Here is a 17,500-nt window from a genome sequence, read left to right as displayed (position 1 = left end):
TCTCCCAGTTACGTCTCTGTAACACAGTGGGTTTTTATCGACTCGCACACATTTACAAACGCAAGCACCCCCGCGTACATTCCATTTGAGAGAGGTCGTATCAGGTCACATCAGTTTATTCAGTTCATTCTGTTCTGTGCCATTCATAACCAGTTCATTCTAGTTAAAGTGCTGAACTCCCTCTCTCCCTCTCTCCTTCTCTCTCTCTCTCTCTCCCTCTCTCTCCCTCTCCCTCTCTCCTTCTCTCTCTCTCTCCTTCTCTCTCTCTCTCTCTCTCTCCCTCTCTCCTTCTCTCTCTCTCTCTCCCTCTGATTTATCAACCTTGTCTCTCGATCATCAGACAATCCTTAGCACACCCACACCTGCTTTTAAAGGTACAACGCGTAACATGTCTGTGTTGCACGTCCCGAGCCAGATATTGTTGGCTTATGTAGCTTTGATCTCAAAATGTGATGCGGTCGCCATGCCAACCCGTCCGTTTATTTCCAGCTTACAGCCTGTAAACATTCACTGTGTAGCGTTTCATACTTCTAATGTTTCTACTGTCCTCAAGTAATATTCATACTCGTGTTAATATTTAATGGACATTTCTTAACATATTGTATCTTTAATCTAATGAGCATTGAAATGTGTAAATAAATAAAATATAAATGAGATTTTGCACTAATCATTGATTCAGTAATAATTGCTATTTCTGTTGTGAATGTTAAATTTGCCAGGGCAAGGTGTTGTATGTTTGTTTTTTAGAGATGACAATATCAGGATCATTTTTATTGTTCCAATCATGTCCTTGTCCTGATCAATATTATGAACATAGCTGCTAACTATTTTATGCTATCGAGTGAGAATTTGCCAGTTTACAGTTTGCTATGTTTTCTACTGACAGTGATGTACATCTGACTAAGTAAATAAAATGGAGACTCTCTGCACGATGGCTGGCCTCTGATCCACGGTTCCAATGAACTCTTTTGGCCTCTGCCATTCATCCCTCTCCCACACTTTTCCTTAGTTGAAGAATTCCTCGTATATTGCTCATATATCCAGGTGTGAAGTGTCCTTATCTAATGGGGGCTGCGTTGGGTCAGCATTCAGTCTACTGTGTTTCAAACGCTACTGCACAACAGCCTTTGACCCACACTTACCCACAATACTCTAGCAACCCTTTGTAATATTCTCTTCGCATTTGAAACAGTAACGTTTCAAAATAACATTAGTGTATATCGGATACTGGTGCAGCTTTGCCATGTATATTGGACACCAGTGTAATTGCTAAGCAATAAGAGTTCCTTTTTCAATGGACTGTTGTTCTGCAGTCAGATATGACTCTAACATAAAGTCACTGGGGTGGAACTATGAACACCCCTGCTCCAAAGTTGTACCCTGTAATGATTTTCCCAAGCCTTTGCTTCTATAATACAGAAGAGTGCGATGTGAAGAGTCTAGGCTACTCTGAAAACGTATGTTCTCAATAAATCACTATTTCTCTACTATAGTTTTATGGGAAATGTTGAACTCAGTAGACATAGGTAGTTCCTGCTATCGCCACAAGAGGGCACTACAGGACCGGATCCCAATCTCAGGAACACTGCCTTCCCCAGGAAGGCCACAGGGAGCAGCGCTATCGGTTTTATTCCATTCTTCCTTATTTCTTCCATCATTCCATAGTCCGCATTCATCTAACACGTCGGTACGTAGCAGGAGATAATTGTATGCTAAGGCAAGATAACTATGGTAATAGACAAATTCTGAAAACATATTTGGCATCAAGTGTTTTTGTTTTTGCAAGGTATTTACAGGTATTTGTTTTGCAAGAAGTAAAATAACTGTAGATCCGTGATAGCTTTAAAAAATGACTTAACTCCTTGATGTCATCTGAGCACACCCTCACACTCAATGAGGCATGGTCAGTAAGCTAAAGAATCCTCCACAAAGATAGATACTTAGGTCAAAACACTTATTTGATCCAGTTTAATGGTCACGACACGCTGTTCTGCAGTTAAGGAGTGTGTGTGTGTGCATTCAGAATCAGTTTGTAATAAAATTATGTAAAAAAAAAAAAAAGCACACTTTCAAATTGCCTTAGTAGATAGAAAATACTAGTAATTTGATACATTTATGAAACTTGTACCTGGAGACGTGAAGAAGCTAGCAAAATATCTGTTGCTATGGCAGAAGTTTAATTTTTATTAGACAAGGTGCCCCCCCTTCCCCCCACTCACCCACTCCCTGCTCTGTCACACCTTTCTTTCTGTTCTCTTTGCCTGCGCTTATTGCAATCAATACAGGGAAAACACGGCCACCGATTAGCAGTGTGTTCGGTAAACAGATTAATAAGGTGATGGCTCACCTGTCTGAAGGACTCATGACTCATTTCATTATTAATGTCTGATTCACCCTCGGATTAATCCACAGACACAGTGTCTGAACGCACAGACAAGCCGCTGCCCTGGATGATAAAGACATCTGTTTAAACAAAGCTGCGCACAGGTTTCCTCCTATTAAAAGGCACGTCCCAGGAGAACCAGACAAGCTTTTCTGGTCTTCCTCTCTGTCTCTCTCTCACACTCACACACACACACACACACACACACACACACACGCACACAAATACAAATATGCAGGACCCCAAGTGAATTGTACAATGGGCACTATAATGAGATCTGGGACCTCCAGGGCTTACGGCACCATCAGAGATACCAAGTGCAGCAAACCCATTCACTCAGGACTGCACTTCATTCATGAGCTCTGGTGAAACTTTCCAAGCTAGAGATCGTTTGAGATCGTTTGGTATTTATAGATCTCCATGCTCTCTTACACCAGCATGTACTAATAACTGCCTTCCACTCTTCTGAATGCCTCTTTAATGATAATGAATGTTGTAATTCTCAGGTGAAGCAAGATTACAGCACACGAGCGATTCTGTGTGTGTGTATGTTTGTGTGTGTGTGTGTGTGTGTGAGTGTGTGTGTGTGTGTGTGTGTGTGCGTGCATGGGTGCGTGTACGTGTGTGTATGTGTGTGTGTGCGTGCGTGCATGCGCGTACGTGTGTGTACGTGTGTGTGAATGTGTGTGAGTGTATGTGTGTGTGTGTGTGTGTGTGTGTGTATGTGTGTGTGTTACACTAATACTCGCGCCTTACAGCTGTTACATTAACACTTACAGCTATTACACTAACACTAACACCTTACAGCTGTTACACTAACACTAACACCTTACAACTGTTACATTAACACTAACACCTTATAGCTGTTACACTAACACTAGCGCCTAACAGCTGTTACATTAACACTTACAGCTGTTACACTAACGCTAACAACTTACAGCTGTTACACTAACACTAGCGCCTTACAGCTGTTACACTAACGCTAACTCCTTGCAGCTGTTACACTAACGCTAACACCTTAAAGCTGTTACACTACCACTAACGCCTTACAGCTGTTACATTAACACCTTACAGCTGTTACACTAACGCTGACACCTTACAGCTGTTACACTAACACTAGTGCCTTACAGCTGTTACATTAACACTTACAGCTGTTACACTAACATTAACACCTTACAGCTGTTACACTAACACTAGTGCCTTACAGCTGTTACATTAACATTAACACCTTACAGCTGTTACACTAACACTAGCACCTTATAGTTGTTACACTAATGCTAACACCTGACAGCTCTTAGTCTAAGGATAACCAGACCATGGTACTGTACACCAGACCATGATACTACAATCACAAGACCTAAGTAGAGCTCCAACCACTCCTAAGTCTTACACACATGGCAGAAGCGATATGTGGACAGATGCAACGTGATTGCACTCACACACGTGAATGCACACGCACACAACTTGATCACACACAGTGGGACTGACCGAATAAGCTACAGTCTCTGGGCTATGTTTGTGAAGGTGTGTGTTTGTGAAGGTCACAGGCACTCTGTCATGTTGTGTGTCCAAAGCGAGTGACGCATGCAATGTCTCCTGTTCCCTTTCACAGTAAGAGATGGTGCTGTGGTCGATGCTACCTTAGACAAGATGGAGTTTAGACCAGGTCCAGAGCAAAGCTAAGTGGCTGAATCCAAGACGTGATTAAGACCAGAGAGATGCGCCTCCACGTCAAGACTATGAATCTGAGCTCAAATGACTAGAATAATATATTACCTGCACATGGCTTCTAACACTAAGTCATAAATCTTGGGCTTGTGAGACTGGTCTTTACTGCACCGCCAGTAACCACAGGCTTGTCAAAGACAACAGAAAGATAAGCCTTGACATCATCTCAGCTCACTGAAACCTGGGTGTCAGCGTCACTGTGAGGGGCTGTAACCCCCACATTCCTGGCTTGGTGCTTGCCAAGAATATACTGTATACTACATGTATACATGTAGTATATATACTGTATACTACATACTCTATACTGTATACTACACTCAGTATATACTGCATACTGCATACTACATACTGCATTCAGTATATACTGTATACTACATACTGCACTCAGTATATACTGTATAATACACTCAGTATATACTGTATACTACATACTGCACTCAGTATATACTGTATAATACACTCAGTATATACTGTATACTACATACTGCACTCAGTATATACTGCATACTGCATACTACATACTGCACTCAGTACATACTGTATACTACATACTGCACTCAGTATATACTGTATAATACACTCAGTACATACTGTATACTACATACTGCACTCAGTATATACTGTATAATACACTCAGTATATACTGTATACTACATACTGAACTCAGCATGTACTGTATAATACACTCAGTACATACTGTATACTACATACTGCACTCAGTATATACTGTATAATACACTCAGTATATACTGTATACTACATACTGAACTCAGCATATACTGTATAATACACTCAGTACATACTGTATACTACACTCAGTATATACTGTATACTGCATACTACATACTGCACTCAATACATACTGTATACTGCATACTGCACTCAGTACATACTGTATACTACATACTGCACTCAGTATATACTGTATACTACATACTGCACTCAGTATATACTGTATAATACACTCAGTATATACTGTATACTACATACTGCACTCAGTATATACTGTATACTACATACTGCACTCAGTATATACTGTATAATACACTCAGTATATACTGTATACTACATACTGCACTCAGTATATACTGTATACTACATACTGAACTCAGCATATATTGTATACTACCCTCAGTATGTACTGTATACTACATTCTGCTCTCAGTACCTACTGTATACTACATACTGGTCCCCCTAATAGTATTCAGTGTACTATCTAAAATGCAACAAACAAAAACCATACTATGAGGTCACTTGAATGTATGAAGGTTCTGCCCACTCGTGAAAGATTTTCTGCCACTGTTGCATGATGGGATGGAGTCCACCACAACGACAGCTCTGGTCACGTTTGGCAGAAGTACTACTTCATCTGGGTATTGCTCGTGTACTGTAAACATTTATTTTGAGGGATGACACCAATGACATGGCAGTCATGGGAACAGTATAAACCAAAAGAAACAAACGGGAATAAAGAGTCCAGGACAAAAAAAAAGGTTGTTTTCCTTGCAAAGGCTGTTGATTGTGTCCACCACCTTGCAAAAGCTGCTACAGAAATATTCCATATTGCACACCAACTGAAAATTCATGGAAGATGTTAATATTTGTGCTAAATGCTGGGTGTATCTTGTGGAGTGTGATTCACTGACATTGAATAGAAAATTGTGGAGACACATTAGACAGAAATAGAATATTTCGAGCTCTGGCAGTTTATGCGATGCCATCTCTGGATAGGGTCAGGGATCCGTCATTCATTCTATTGGACGCATTTGACAGGAGTATTATAATTCTACATTCAAGCCATAGCAATTTCCTGATTGGCCAGTTCTTTGACATATTGATAAGGCGATGCAAAAGTGCTTAGTGAAAAGATGATAGCAGAGAGCAAAAATGCGATACAAACAAAACACACGGAGCGAGACGAGAGGTGAATAATGCTTGCTGGTACAAGTGACATCCTGCCATGCCCAGACGAGACTGCCTCTCCTGACACAGACCCCGTAAGCGTGTCAGCACGAGCCGGAAGTTTCCCGACATGGATCGGCCTCCAAGGCTAGAGACTGGGAGGTAGCGCCGTTGGAGCTACCAGATCTTTTCCAGCCCGGCAAGCATTGGGAAAACTGGCCGTCTTTGTGGAAGGCACCCAGCAACAGAACGAGCGGTGTCCAAAAAGGCTGTCTTTGATGCGATTAAAGATCAAAATTCTCGTTTAGAAGTGCTAGGGTGTGGTGCTTTTAAAACCTGCAGCTGTTGAACAGACTGTAGCGCCAAACACTGCGAACACAGTCGTTCTTCATTTAGGGCCCAAGCCGTGTGTTTGCCGAGCTCATACGAGATCATGCCGTTATCATCTCCTATTGTTTAGATAATTGCTTTTCAGGTTTGTCCTTCTCAGTGTTTAGACTACATGCAATCCATACTCCAAGTAATTTGTGTGTTCATTTCAGAGCAGTCTATGGATTTAGTCTGTTTTAATCAAAGAGATCTCACAGATATGTAACAACCAATGCATGTGTGTGAGTGTGTGTGGGTGTGTGTGGTGTGTGTGTGTGTGTGGTGTGTGTGTGTGAGTGTGTGTGTGTATGTGTGTGTGTATGTGTGTGTGTGTATGTGTGAGTGTGTGTGTGTGTGTGTGTGTGTGGTGTGTGTGTGTGTGTGTGTGTGTGAGTGTGTGTGTGTGTGAGTGTGTGTGTGTGTGTGTGTGTGTGTGTGTGTGTGAGTGTGTGTGTGTGTGTGTGTGTGTGTGTGTGTGTGTGTGTGTGTGTGTAAGGTTATCCAAACATACAGTCTACTATCCAGAGAGCCTTGAGTCTGCAGGTGCTAGAAGATTGCTAACAAAGCTACAGAAGGCTTGTGGAGTAAGTGACAGCAGAACCTTGGAAAGACCATACTGATTCATCTGTGGCATTGTCCCGTGCTACTCCGAAGCCAGAGAGACTTCTGGGAAAAAGGGAAAAGGCCCCTCACTAATCACACTATATGTGAAGGAATACATGTCTAGGGTCGCCTCCACTCAGGTGGTCTGATCTGGGTTTATATAGGGAAAAAAAACTATAATACCAAATCACAGCACTTACAACTTACTGAAAGTATATATTGTTGCAGGTATTGTGCATATTACAGTGTATTGTGTATGATGTTATGTGTTAGTAAGTAAGCAGTAGTAATAAAAGACAAATAATGCTTAAAAATCTTATTTAGTAGTTAATGAATAGGGAATTGTTTTTGTACCGTCAGACACCCATCGGTAGGTGAGAAGCCTAGGTTGTTTTGATGGTAATTGGGGTTCCCTGCAATGTACAGAATCATGTTTAATTGGTGCATTTTGAATATGCGCATGCATAATCAAAGTGATTAGGCTCTGTCATGTCTTACACTTATGTGACGCATGGAACCAAGAGGCTTATTTTAGTAACTTTGGTAATATGGCAGTTTGATGTTTCATCGGTTTAGATAACACAAGGTTTCAGAGTCTTTTACAGTGTTTACAGTGGTCATGTGAAACCGCAGCAACCATGTGTCATGTGATTAAAGAGTCTTTATCAAGCTTCCTCTTCCTCATCCTCTCTCCCTCTCTGTATGTATGTGTATATCATGCAGAAATTCAAGATTCTGAGTTAATGGACAATGGACACTACAAGTATTTCTATTGTGGGAAACTGATATGTGTTCACACACACGCACGCCTGCACATACACACAAGCGCACGGACACACCACTTAAAACAAGATATCACAAAGCAGGTGGCCAGCGATTTGACACGCTGTAAAATTACCAATAGTGTGTGCAGTCAGGGTAGAGTTTCCAGCACTCCGAGACCCAGAAGCAGGTTTGACAGCACTGTGCTGGAAGAGACGCAGTGTCTTTATCTCTGTGGTGGAACACTGTGGTTAGACACATTCGCACTCTGAGAAAACACTCCACATTCCTCCCTGGCCTTCGCATCTCTCTTTCAAGTAATTCTGGGTGAGTGGCAGGTCATTACACCCTGAGGGTGGCTCACATCCTCCCGAGTGTCTCCTGAAAGCCCATAACAGGAGGCGGGGGGGCATTAAATAGCCTGCAGACGTGGGTCCGTGTTAGTCGGTGAGCTTGCTGCGTGATTTCCCTCTTCTGCTTCACAGTCGCTTGTGGACTCCTTATCCAACGGGCCGTCGGAGCTTCCTGGAGAGGGACAGAGACGACCAGCGTTGCTTTGTGCCGGTGGTCACCTCCAGTCGCTCGCCTTGTTGAGTGCATCACTGTCGCGTCAGCCCACACCGGCGGTGTGGTGAGCCCGATCACACACACCTACATTGTCGCCTCCACCCTCTGCACCTCACTTTGCTACACACTCGACTCCAGCCCGGTTTGCAAAGTGTGAAACACACACGCATGCGCGCGCGCATGTACGCATGCACAAACAGTCATCTGTAGCATGAGCAACAAAAACACACTGCCTCACAGGTTTACAGTGCAATCTACACACACACACACACACACACACACACACAGACACACACTCATACGCCCACTTAGGGATGCTGCCATCTTTGTAATGGCAGATGCATTGTTCAAGTGCATCGTCATGCCAGTATCATTGCTGGGACTGGGAGTTGCTTAGTAACACTGCCAAAGTGAACAGTAACATCAGATTGTAGACCTCTGCTTCTATAGATTCTGCCTTATATTCCATTCCAGTAGAACAGCAGCTAACCTTCTCTTCCATCACCCTTTCTCTCTGTCTCTCTTGCGCTTTCCTACACACACACCTACAGCTTGTCCGCTACAATGCATGCACGTATCATCCCGAATTACTCACAGCAGTGTCACTGCTTCGCACCAGCCTGTCAGTATGTGCTGTGTGTATAATGCTAGAGTGAAGTTTTAATGTAGGCTTATCCAATCATTTATTGGCTTGTGTGCTGACCCTGACTGGATGGGTGACAGTCTTATTACGTTCAGCGCCATTTCTCAACGTGTCTCTCTGTGTAGTATAATACAGCACAAGACTGGAGCATGAGAAAGGGTTCTCACCATAGTCTTGCAAAGAAATGAACTGTTAGAATAATAACACTGTTGATCAGTAGCCATTAATGAGCCATTATTATCAAACTAGATATAATTAAATACAATAGTTTTATGCTCCGTTGCTGCTCAGAGAGAGAGAGAGAGAGAGAGAGAGAGAGAGAGAGAGAGAGAGAGAGAGATGATCCTTGCATTCATAACCAATTAACACAACTAAGATGAGCTCTAGGTCTAATGTTTCTTTTCGGACTTCAACTATTCACTTAACATCATCACATTCATTTAGTCCTTCCGTCTAATCTCCCCTCTTTCCTCACGTCACTGCCTGCTCGTTTCATATAACGGACGGCGAGTTAGCTCGTTTTGCTGACACACATTAGATCGATGTGAGTTAATCTTACAAATACTGGACATGTGTTTTCATCAAATTCTCAATTTATCCAGGAGCTAAGTTCAGTCTGACACGGTAAGCAGCCACTTGGTGTTAAATGCAATCTGTTGAAGGAAAAGCAATCTGTGGGGGAAAAGTTGCTGACTGGAGAATAAATGTAGTCGATATAATGAATGTGGAACTGCTGTTTTCGCTCGGTCCTGAGGCGAACGGCTAATTGGTCTGTTTGGTTGTGAATGTGGAGCTTCTGAGAGGCAAAAGGAAGACATGTGCATTCCCGAGCAGCCCAGTACGGAAAACTCATTAACCTGCAGGCGCAGTGCTGACGTGGCGAAAACAGCGGCGCTCCAGCGAGCTCAGCGCACGAGTGGACGTACGCTGCGTACGTGAGCGCGAGAACGGGCTCGCCTTGACGCAGGGGCGCATCCTAGTCCATATCTCCCGGTATCCGTCGGGAATTTGACACTCGACACACCGGAGCTCAGCTCCATAGTCACGCTTCGATGCGCGCCAGTCTTTTCTTCAGGGGGATAATTTGCGGATAATTGGCCTCCTTGTCGCTCTAATCAAACCCCATTCAGGCTCCCGGAGCTCCTTAAGGAACCACGCTGATCGAAGGAGCTCGTGGTGGCTTTGCAGTCCGGAGATCCAGATCTGGTCTGGGAGGTAAAGACGCCGTGGCACGCGCGGTCGTGCCGTCAGCGCTGGGCGTTAGAGCGGTGCCAGTACGCGCTCTGTGCGAATCCCATGATTTCATATGTGAGTCCTTATTATGGTGCCTGTTGGGAAGAATCGGGAAGGAGTGCTTGTTGGGGCCTGCGGTTAGGGTTACGTTTTGGTAGGGTGGGCTGATATTTCCATATCTGACGGTCTCCGGGCACTCTCCATGGTGCTGAACCCCTCGCTCTGCGCTGGGTTTCACCACTGCCTTGGACCAACTCCATATCTAGCTGCCAATGGCGAGGCAACACACACCTGGACCTACTCACCGCAGAAAATAAAATGGCTGCTATGCAGTTTTAACAGTGAGTAGGATTAAGACTCCACGTCGATTAATTATGTCTCTTATTCAACTAAAAGCCAAGGCAAAATAATAATAAAAATATTTATATAGCACCTTTCATTCCATAATCACAAAGTTCCTAGTATTCCCAGTATTCTTCAAACATACGCTATCATTCCCAGTATTCCATGGGTTTTATTTCTGTGCAAGCAGGGACCACATTTGAGGTTGAGGTTAAAATACATGACATGACCCTTTTAAGTAGAGCGATTTAAGTCATATTTTTTACACTTTGCTTTGTTGGTCACTTGTCAATAAGGAGATGAATGAATATTACTTTTAAAGTACAATTCCGCTGAACGAAGCCGTGTTGTCTCAGTGCCAAGACACGCCTCCTGCTTTCCTCTCTTCTATTCTAATTGGCTGCGCGGGGACCTTTTTCCGAGAGAGTTAACGCGCGGGCCGCTGCATAAAAAAGCTGACTGACGCCTGCTGCACCCACGCTCGTGCCTTCCCCATCGTTACCATGCAAAAACATCACGGAGGTACATCACGGCTCGCACGTCTCACGTCGGCGGGCACGCAGAGGGGGATCGATACCAAAGCGCACAAGCACAACCCCCCGGGCAGTGGGAGGGGAGGCGGGGCTAGCGCAGGCTTGCTCCGCCCCCACCGAGGGCAGGCAGGTGCTCCCTCGCGGTTTGCAGCAGAGCGCGTGTAAGGGCGCGCTGCAGAGGCGTTTAAAGGGACGCGCAGGTGCCGTGGCTACTGTCTAGACGCACGTCCCGGGATTTTCGCTCCCTCTTCCGCGGCGCTCGTCCCCTGCCGCGCGGCGCGTCTGATGTCCATTGGCATGTCACGGGTGGCGCTCGTCCACGCGAAGGAACGCCACTGCGAGGACGCACGAGCTGAAAACGATGTCGGAGCAGGTGAGCGCGCCGCCGCGTTTTGGGTGTAGCGTAAGCGCTTTGGCGTGCGCACGCACTGCTTTATCGCCCCGCATCAGAAAACCGCTAGAAAGAGCAGGATTTATTTATGATTTATTCCTGCGCATATTTTGTTGCATTGTCGTGCAGGGATCATCGAGATGACGATGCCGGTCGTGGTTTTGTTAATAACACTAGAAAGGATCATTAGTGCTGTTGTGTGAAGTAACTGTTTTGCGATGTTTTATTAATTCAGGTCGGTTAAAGTGGCAGTATCCATGACTTTATCAGAGTATATCTATCCTGTTGTCTCAGTGTCTTCTTTACAATAGACTATGATTAATTAATTAGCAGTGGTAATTAGTGTAATTGGGTATGTGTGAGAGGACCGTTAGTGGTGATAGATTGGCTTAACTCCGTGTCCAGCTCACCTGCATTGTGAAGGCCAGTTTAATTGCTTTATTCATATCGATGGCAATTACCTGTGCAAAAGCCCAAGTGACGCTTCAGTCCTGTTTGTGTTTAAACAGGAACATTCAGCTTCCTTTGGTTTATGGCAGTCTTTGTGTGCGTGTGTGTGTGTGGGGGGGGGGGGATTGTGGGTGGGAGGGTGGTATGTGTGCATGTGCATGTTTGTGTGTGTGGGAATGTTGCTGGGTGTGTGTATGCATGCATATGTCTTAACAAGGACACACACTGACCTAGTTAATGTGAACAGTTTATAAAATGCTAGAAAAGCAATATCTCTGCCTCACTCCAGTGGACAGATCTTTACTGTATAGTTCGTTTAGTCAGTCATTTTAAATAGTACAATAAACACTAATAGAGCAGTAATACAATGAATGAACTTCTCTTGTAAATCATAGATTAGTGGCTTGTCATGGAACCACTCGTATTGCTTGGTATTAATCTCCATTTGAGATGTGACATTTTGTTGAGGTTGCCCGTGTTGAAGCAGCGTATTACGAGCTCACTCCTGGACACATGCTTCAGGACAGGGAACGAGGCATATCATGACCAGAAAAGCATTTTTCTAGAACAAGCTTTCAGTTATAGTGTACTTGTAATGTTAATGTCTATGTTTAGTCAAATGTTTTAAAATACCATAACAATACCATAACAATGTATTTTGCCGTGGAAATTATAAATTGGGGTGAATATACAGAAATACAAATATTACGTAGTGTAATAAAATGATTAGCCATGATTTAATATGAATTGTTTTTAGTTTTAAATTATGGTGGTAAATGATGCATATGCGTTATTTCCTTATTTTTAATTGAAATTCTTGACTATGTTTTTACAAATCCTGTTTTCCTGTGTTACAGGGCTATGGCTTGACTCTATGTCCTGCGCTCCCAATTCGCAGAGGGAGCACACCGCTACCAATCAAACACCTGCTAAGGCGGGAGGAAGCCGTCTCGGAGGACAGTGACTTGACGGCAAGGTTTGACGAGCCTGGCCCTTCACCAATCAGCAGCAGCGATACCCAGGAGGGAGCCCCACCCCCTCAGCCTCTCCAGCAGAAGTACCGCGGGCCCCTGCGTATTGTTCTGCTGGGGCAGAACGGAGTGGGCAAATCCTCCCTGGCCCTGTGCCTCGCCGGGCTGTCCGACACGTCGCTTTCCATAGATTCCGAAACCCAAACCAGCGGTAAAGATTCTTGTTTCCTCTGCGCAGGTCCACCAAGCAAGGCCGCACTCGTCTTGCTCTGTCAATAAGGGCCGTTCCATCCCTTGTCGGACAGATGCGTGGCGAGAGCAGATTAGCAGCGAGGCCGATCGCAACGAGCCACGGGTGCCATAATGGCGCTCACGTCGGACTCTTTAACCTGTCTCCTGGGTGGAGTAGAATATGAGAGCATGCTAAGCCTTTCAGATCAGTCCTTGCTCAGAGCACGACTTCTGTTTAGTCTGATATCTGTGATGGGTTAGGGGACCCTTCAGGGGTTTCAGATACTTGTGAAAGATTAATCTTTTGTTTGTTCTTTAGATGAGGGGTACCTGCGACGCGTGACAATAGATGATGAGGACAGCTCAATCTTGGTGTTTGACAACTGGAAACAGGTGAGCCGCACACACGCGCACACACGCGCACACACGCGCACACACGCGCACACACGCGCACACACGCGCACACACACACACAGACACACACACAGGCCAGTATATTTGTCGCTTTCACACGATGCTCTCTGGACTTCGTCGACACTGCCTGCATTGACGCTGCCACTCATTGACACATGCCGTCATTATCACTTCCACCCCAGAACTGGGACCTGTAGTCCGTGGTACTCCGGGTAGCTGGACAGTCAGGCAAATGGTCTGCTAGTGAGACAAAGATAGACTGAGGGAAGGAAAGCACTAGCACTAAAAGAAGAAAAAGCACTGTGTCCTGTTTTGAAATACATGTATCCTGTTATTATTGTTAATAATTAATATATTATTAATCAATAATAATAATAATAAAGTAAATAATAATAAATTAAATAATAATAATTAATTAAATGATAACCGTATTGAGCTTCAAAAGGTTTTGAGTCAAAAGGTGCTAAATGATGATGGTGACAAATTTGGCCAAAGAGCCTTTAGAACCTCTCATGTAGTTGTAAAGATTTGCAAAAAAAAGGCGCCTTTGTTCAGGAGACGCTCAGTTGCTTCCGGTTCTGTTGCTTCTTTTTTACAGTGATGTAAAAAGAGAACCAAGAAGCCTGGGGCAGTGACCCGGTTTCTTATTGGCCAGGTTTTCGTTTCCTCTGAAGTAAATAGTTTTCTTTTGAGTTCAATTTGTTCCGTTTATGTTTGTGTGAGAGTCTGCAGCCCTAGAGGGTCCTCCCGCGTTTCATCTCCGTGGGAAATCAGGAACAGTCAGAGTTAAGATCACCATAATGTATTACCTCCAACTGCACGTGCCACTCGGAATGCCGGTTGGAGTGCCGCTTCTCATGTCTTTTCCGATTCAGGTTTTAGAACAATAGTGATGTGGCATATAGTAGTGAAGGAAAATTCCAACATATCCTCGGAAAATGGAAGTGGAATATTTTCTTTTTACGTTTTACAACGGTCTGGATTTTTCTTTTTTAAGGGCGCTTGCAAACTAAGATATGATGAGGAAAACTCCCTTCCTCCCGTTGGGGTGAGATGGCGAAATTGCTTCCAGAGACTTGGGCGTACTGCTTCTGCGCCCAGGCAGGTTCTGTGGCAGCTGGTGCTGTATTTCCTATTGCAAGATAAAGAACTAGATGTACTCACAGAGGCCTCCTGGGACTATTTTACCGCTTCACGCTTTCTGGGTAGTGATTCTCCTGGTGACTGTGTGTTTCTCTCAGGCGCAGGAATACAAGCAACTATTAGTGTACTGGTACAGCCAGAACTATTTTGGTGAATGTGCTGAATTCATCATCCATACAATATTTACAGACCACTTTGCCATTCTATTCATTTTATTGTCAAAGCGAGGATTTCATTTAAATCTGCAATGAATTAAAAAAAACAAAACAAAACCATATGTGAAATCTACAGAAAATGTTTCCTTGGGGAAAAACTGTAATTTTCCTTTAAACCAAATGCAAAATGCCAATATATTTGTAACACATTAAGGTCCCTGGTTAAGAACTTAAAACATTAATAACAGAAAATGACTGGGTCATAAGCCAAGCATCGACACGCGATGTCGACTGTTGTTTCTGTCCGTATCGTGTGCGTTCAATGTCATTTCCGAGCCATCCTCCAATAACCCCGTGGGGGATAATGTCCGTCTTTCCTCGGGTTGATCCGTGTTCGTGCGCAGGCCTGTATCTGAGGAGCCGAGGCAGCTCCGTCTCCTCGCGAGCTGCAGTGTCCAGCCCCTGCCCTTCGTAGCGGCTGCACGACTCGATCGTTTCCGCCCATCCCCGTCCGATCTCGAGAAAGGGACCGTAGGTCGTGGCATTGCGGCTCCCTCCTGTCGTGGCCCTGTGGTTACAACTTAAGCGCTTGCATCTGTCTGTCTGTCTCTCTCTCTCTCTCTCTCTCTCTCTCTCTCTCTCTCTCTCTCTCTCTCTCTCTCCATGTGCATCCCTTCAACATCATCCCTTTCTCCTCTCATCCTGTCTGTCCATCCCTCTCTCCACGTGCGCATATGTGCTACTTTTCCTGAGTTAAGCTGATTAACAGTTAACCCTTCAGTGACTGCATGTACCTTTTAGGTTTGGGTATTAGCAGGGCTGTAGAACGCCACCCTCTGGACCTACTCTACGGTTTTATATCTACAGATCTGTGTATGACTAATGAAATAGTGACAAAGCCTACATTTGAAGATTTTGGTTCACCCCTTATATTGTAAATATTCCCTCAAATCAAAGATGTGAGATGAGATTCTGCTGTAATTTAACCTTATAGCCATCATTTCATTTCAGATCCAGGGTTCTAATCATCTTCACCTCATAAAAGAGAATGCAGTGGCCTACACATAACACAGTTTTACATCAGGACTTGTATTTTCATCTCCCTTCATTGTGTCCCAGAGGGTTACAGTTAGCTGGTTATTCAGATGCCAAACATGAATTCATTGCTACCTGCACAGCCAGTGATAAGCAGCATGTGTTCTCAGATGCTCAGTGATGGGGTGCAGTAGAGTGTTCAGGGGGGAACACGTCCCACTCATCTTCTCCCCACCTTCAGTATTCCTGCTGCCGTAGTGCATCACTCAGTCCTCTACACACACACACACACACAAACATGCACGCACACCCCTGCTCACACTCACATACTCACACACGCACTCACTTCCTGAGGTCTCAATAGCTTCAGTTAACCCTGATCCTTGCATTGCTTCTGACAGCTGCAGAAGAGAATGTTTTCCTAAAATAGCTGGCCCAGCCTCGTGCACACTTCGCCCACCTCTGCTGTCCGCGCGGCCCGGTTCCAGTCCAGACCCGGGTCGGGCGAGAGGGTGACACTTCCCCTCACCTCTTGCTCTTCCACTCCGGCGACACGCTACAGGTCAAGACCCGGGCCTGCGTTGGCATGGGAAGCGTGGTGTTCCCATGGCGACGTTTATCCAGGGCTCACACCCCCTGTGAAACTGAGGGGAGGCTCTGAAGTGACTGGCTGGATTTTGAGTGAAGGAAAGCGTTGTGTGCAGGAGCGGAATGGCGTACTACAGCTGCAGAGGGTAACTGAGCTGAGCGCAGACACCATTTAGCAAACCCGCATTTACATAAAACTAACTTCACTTTCACTTAGCTGTTGTTGCATGCTAATACGATTCTAAACCATTCTAAGCTGTGGGCCAATACAGACTCTAGTGTTATAAGAAAGGCACAGCGCCACGCTGAGGTAGCGTGAGTAGAGACTACAGGTGGTGCAGAGCAACCTTTATAAGTGCACTTTGCTTTATTACGAGAAAATATCGTCTCATTTTTGCATCCTTTTATCAACGCTGAGGTTTCCGGTTGAGAGGACGCTGTGCACAACTGCAGCTGGCTGCTGTTTCAGGCCGGCGTGTGACTGAAGGCAAAAAGCTGTGCAAGTGTGTTCATTGTAAAGCGACCTTGGGTTCCATGAAAGGCACTCTATAAACGGAATTTCATTCATTCATTCATTGTGGGCTGGCCATCCTTACCCATGGGAAAAGATCCGCCCCTTTTCTTTACAGAAGTCGCCAGCACGTGGAATTAAACATTTAGAAACTGACATTTAGTTTGCTTGAATGCTGGAGTCTGTGTAACAGGAGAGATGTGCTTGCATTAGATGGCCTCCCCTGCTTTGTGGCACGCGTGCTTTGGAATGAGTCTCAAAAGCTAGAAAAAACGGCATCGGCCTTCTCCACTAACACGGCCCCCGGTGGCCCCGCCTCCTCACCGACAGACGCGCACATCACTGCTGTCTGTGTGTGTGTGTGTGTGTGTGTGTAATTGGTGCATGTGTGTGGAAAAAGATGAAGTGATATTCCAAGTTTTAGTGAAGTGCACAAGGTTTCCAGAGAAACAGAACTTTTTGGACAGAGGTCCTTTCTGACACACACACAAACAAACACACACACACACACACACACGCACGCAAACACACTGATGCAGCTGATCC

General features: G+C 44.8%; 2 protein-coding genes across 5 annotated transcripts in view; both read left to right on the top strand.

Annotated features, from left to right (window-relative positions):
• The window catches only part of carmil3 (capping protein regulator and myosin 1 linker 3), a 55,404-nt gene extending 54,477 nt beyond the window's left edge, over positions 1-927 (top strand). For all 4 annotated transcript variants that reach the window (XM_035536007.1, XM_035536006.1, XM_035536005.1 and 1 more), the window contains one exon: positions 1-927. This exon is cut by the window's left edge and continues 170 nt beyond it. The gene's annotated coding sequence lies outside the window, so the exon portion shown is untranslated.
• A 10,261-nt stretch (positions 928-11,188) lies between these two features.
• Positions 11,189-17,500, top strand: part of rem2 (RAS (RAD and GEM)-like GTP binding 2) — a 17,500-nt gene continuing 11,188 nt past the window's right edge. Inside the window, exons 1-3 of the mRNA XM_035536009.1 lie at positions 11,189-11,438; positions 12,764-13,088; positions 13,428-13,501. Of these exons, the coding sequence (XP_035391902.1) occupies positions 11,427-11,438; positions 12,764-13,088; positions 13,428-13,501 (411 nt within the window). The 5' untranslated portion in view covers positions 11,189-11,426. The remainder of the gene's footprint in view (positions 11,439-12,763; positions 13,089-13,427; positions 13,502-17,500) is intronic.

The sequence above is a fragment of the Electrophorus electricus genome, chromosome 18 (assembly GCF_013358815.1).
Source record: "Electrophorus electricus isolate fEleEle1 chromosome 18, fEleEle1.pri, whole genome shotgun sequence".
Lineage (NCBI taxonomy): Eukaryota > Metazoa > Chordata > Actinopteri > Gymnotiformes > Gymnotidae > Electrophorus > Electrophorus electricus.
Note: the sequence above shows the minus strand (reverse complement) of the source record. Positions and strands in the feature narration are given on the sequence as shown.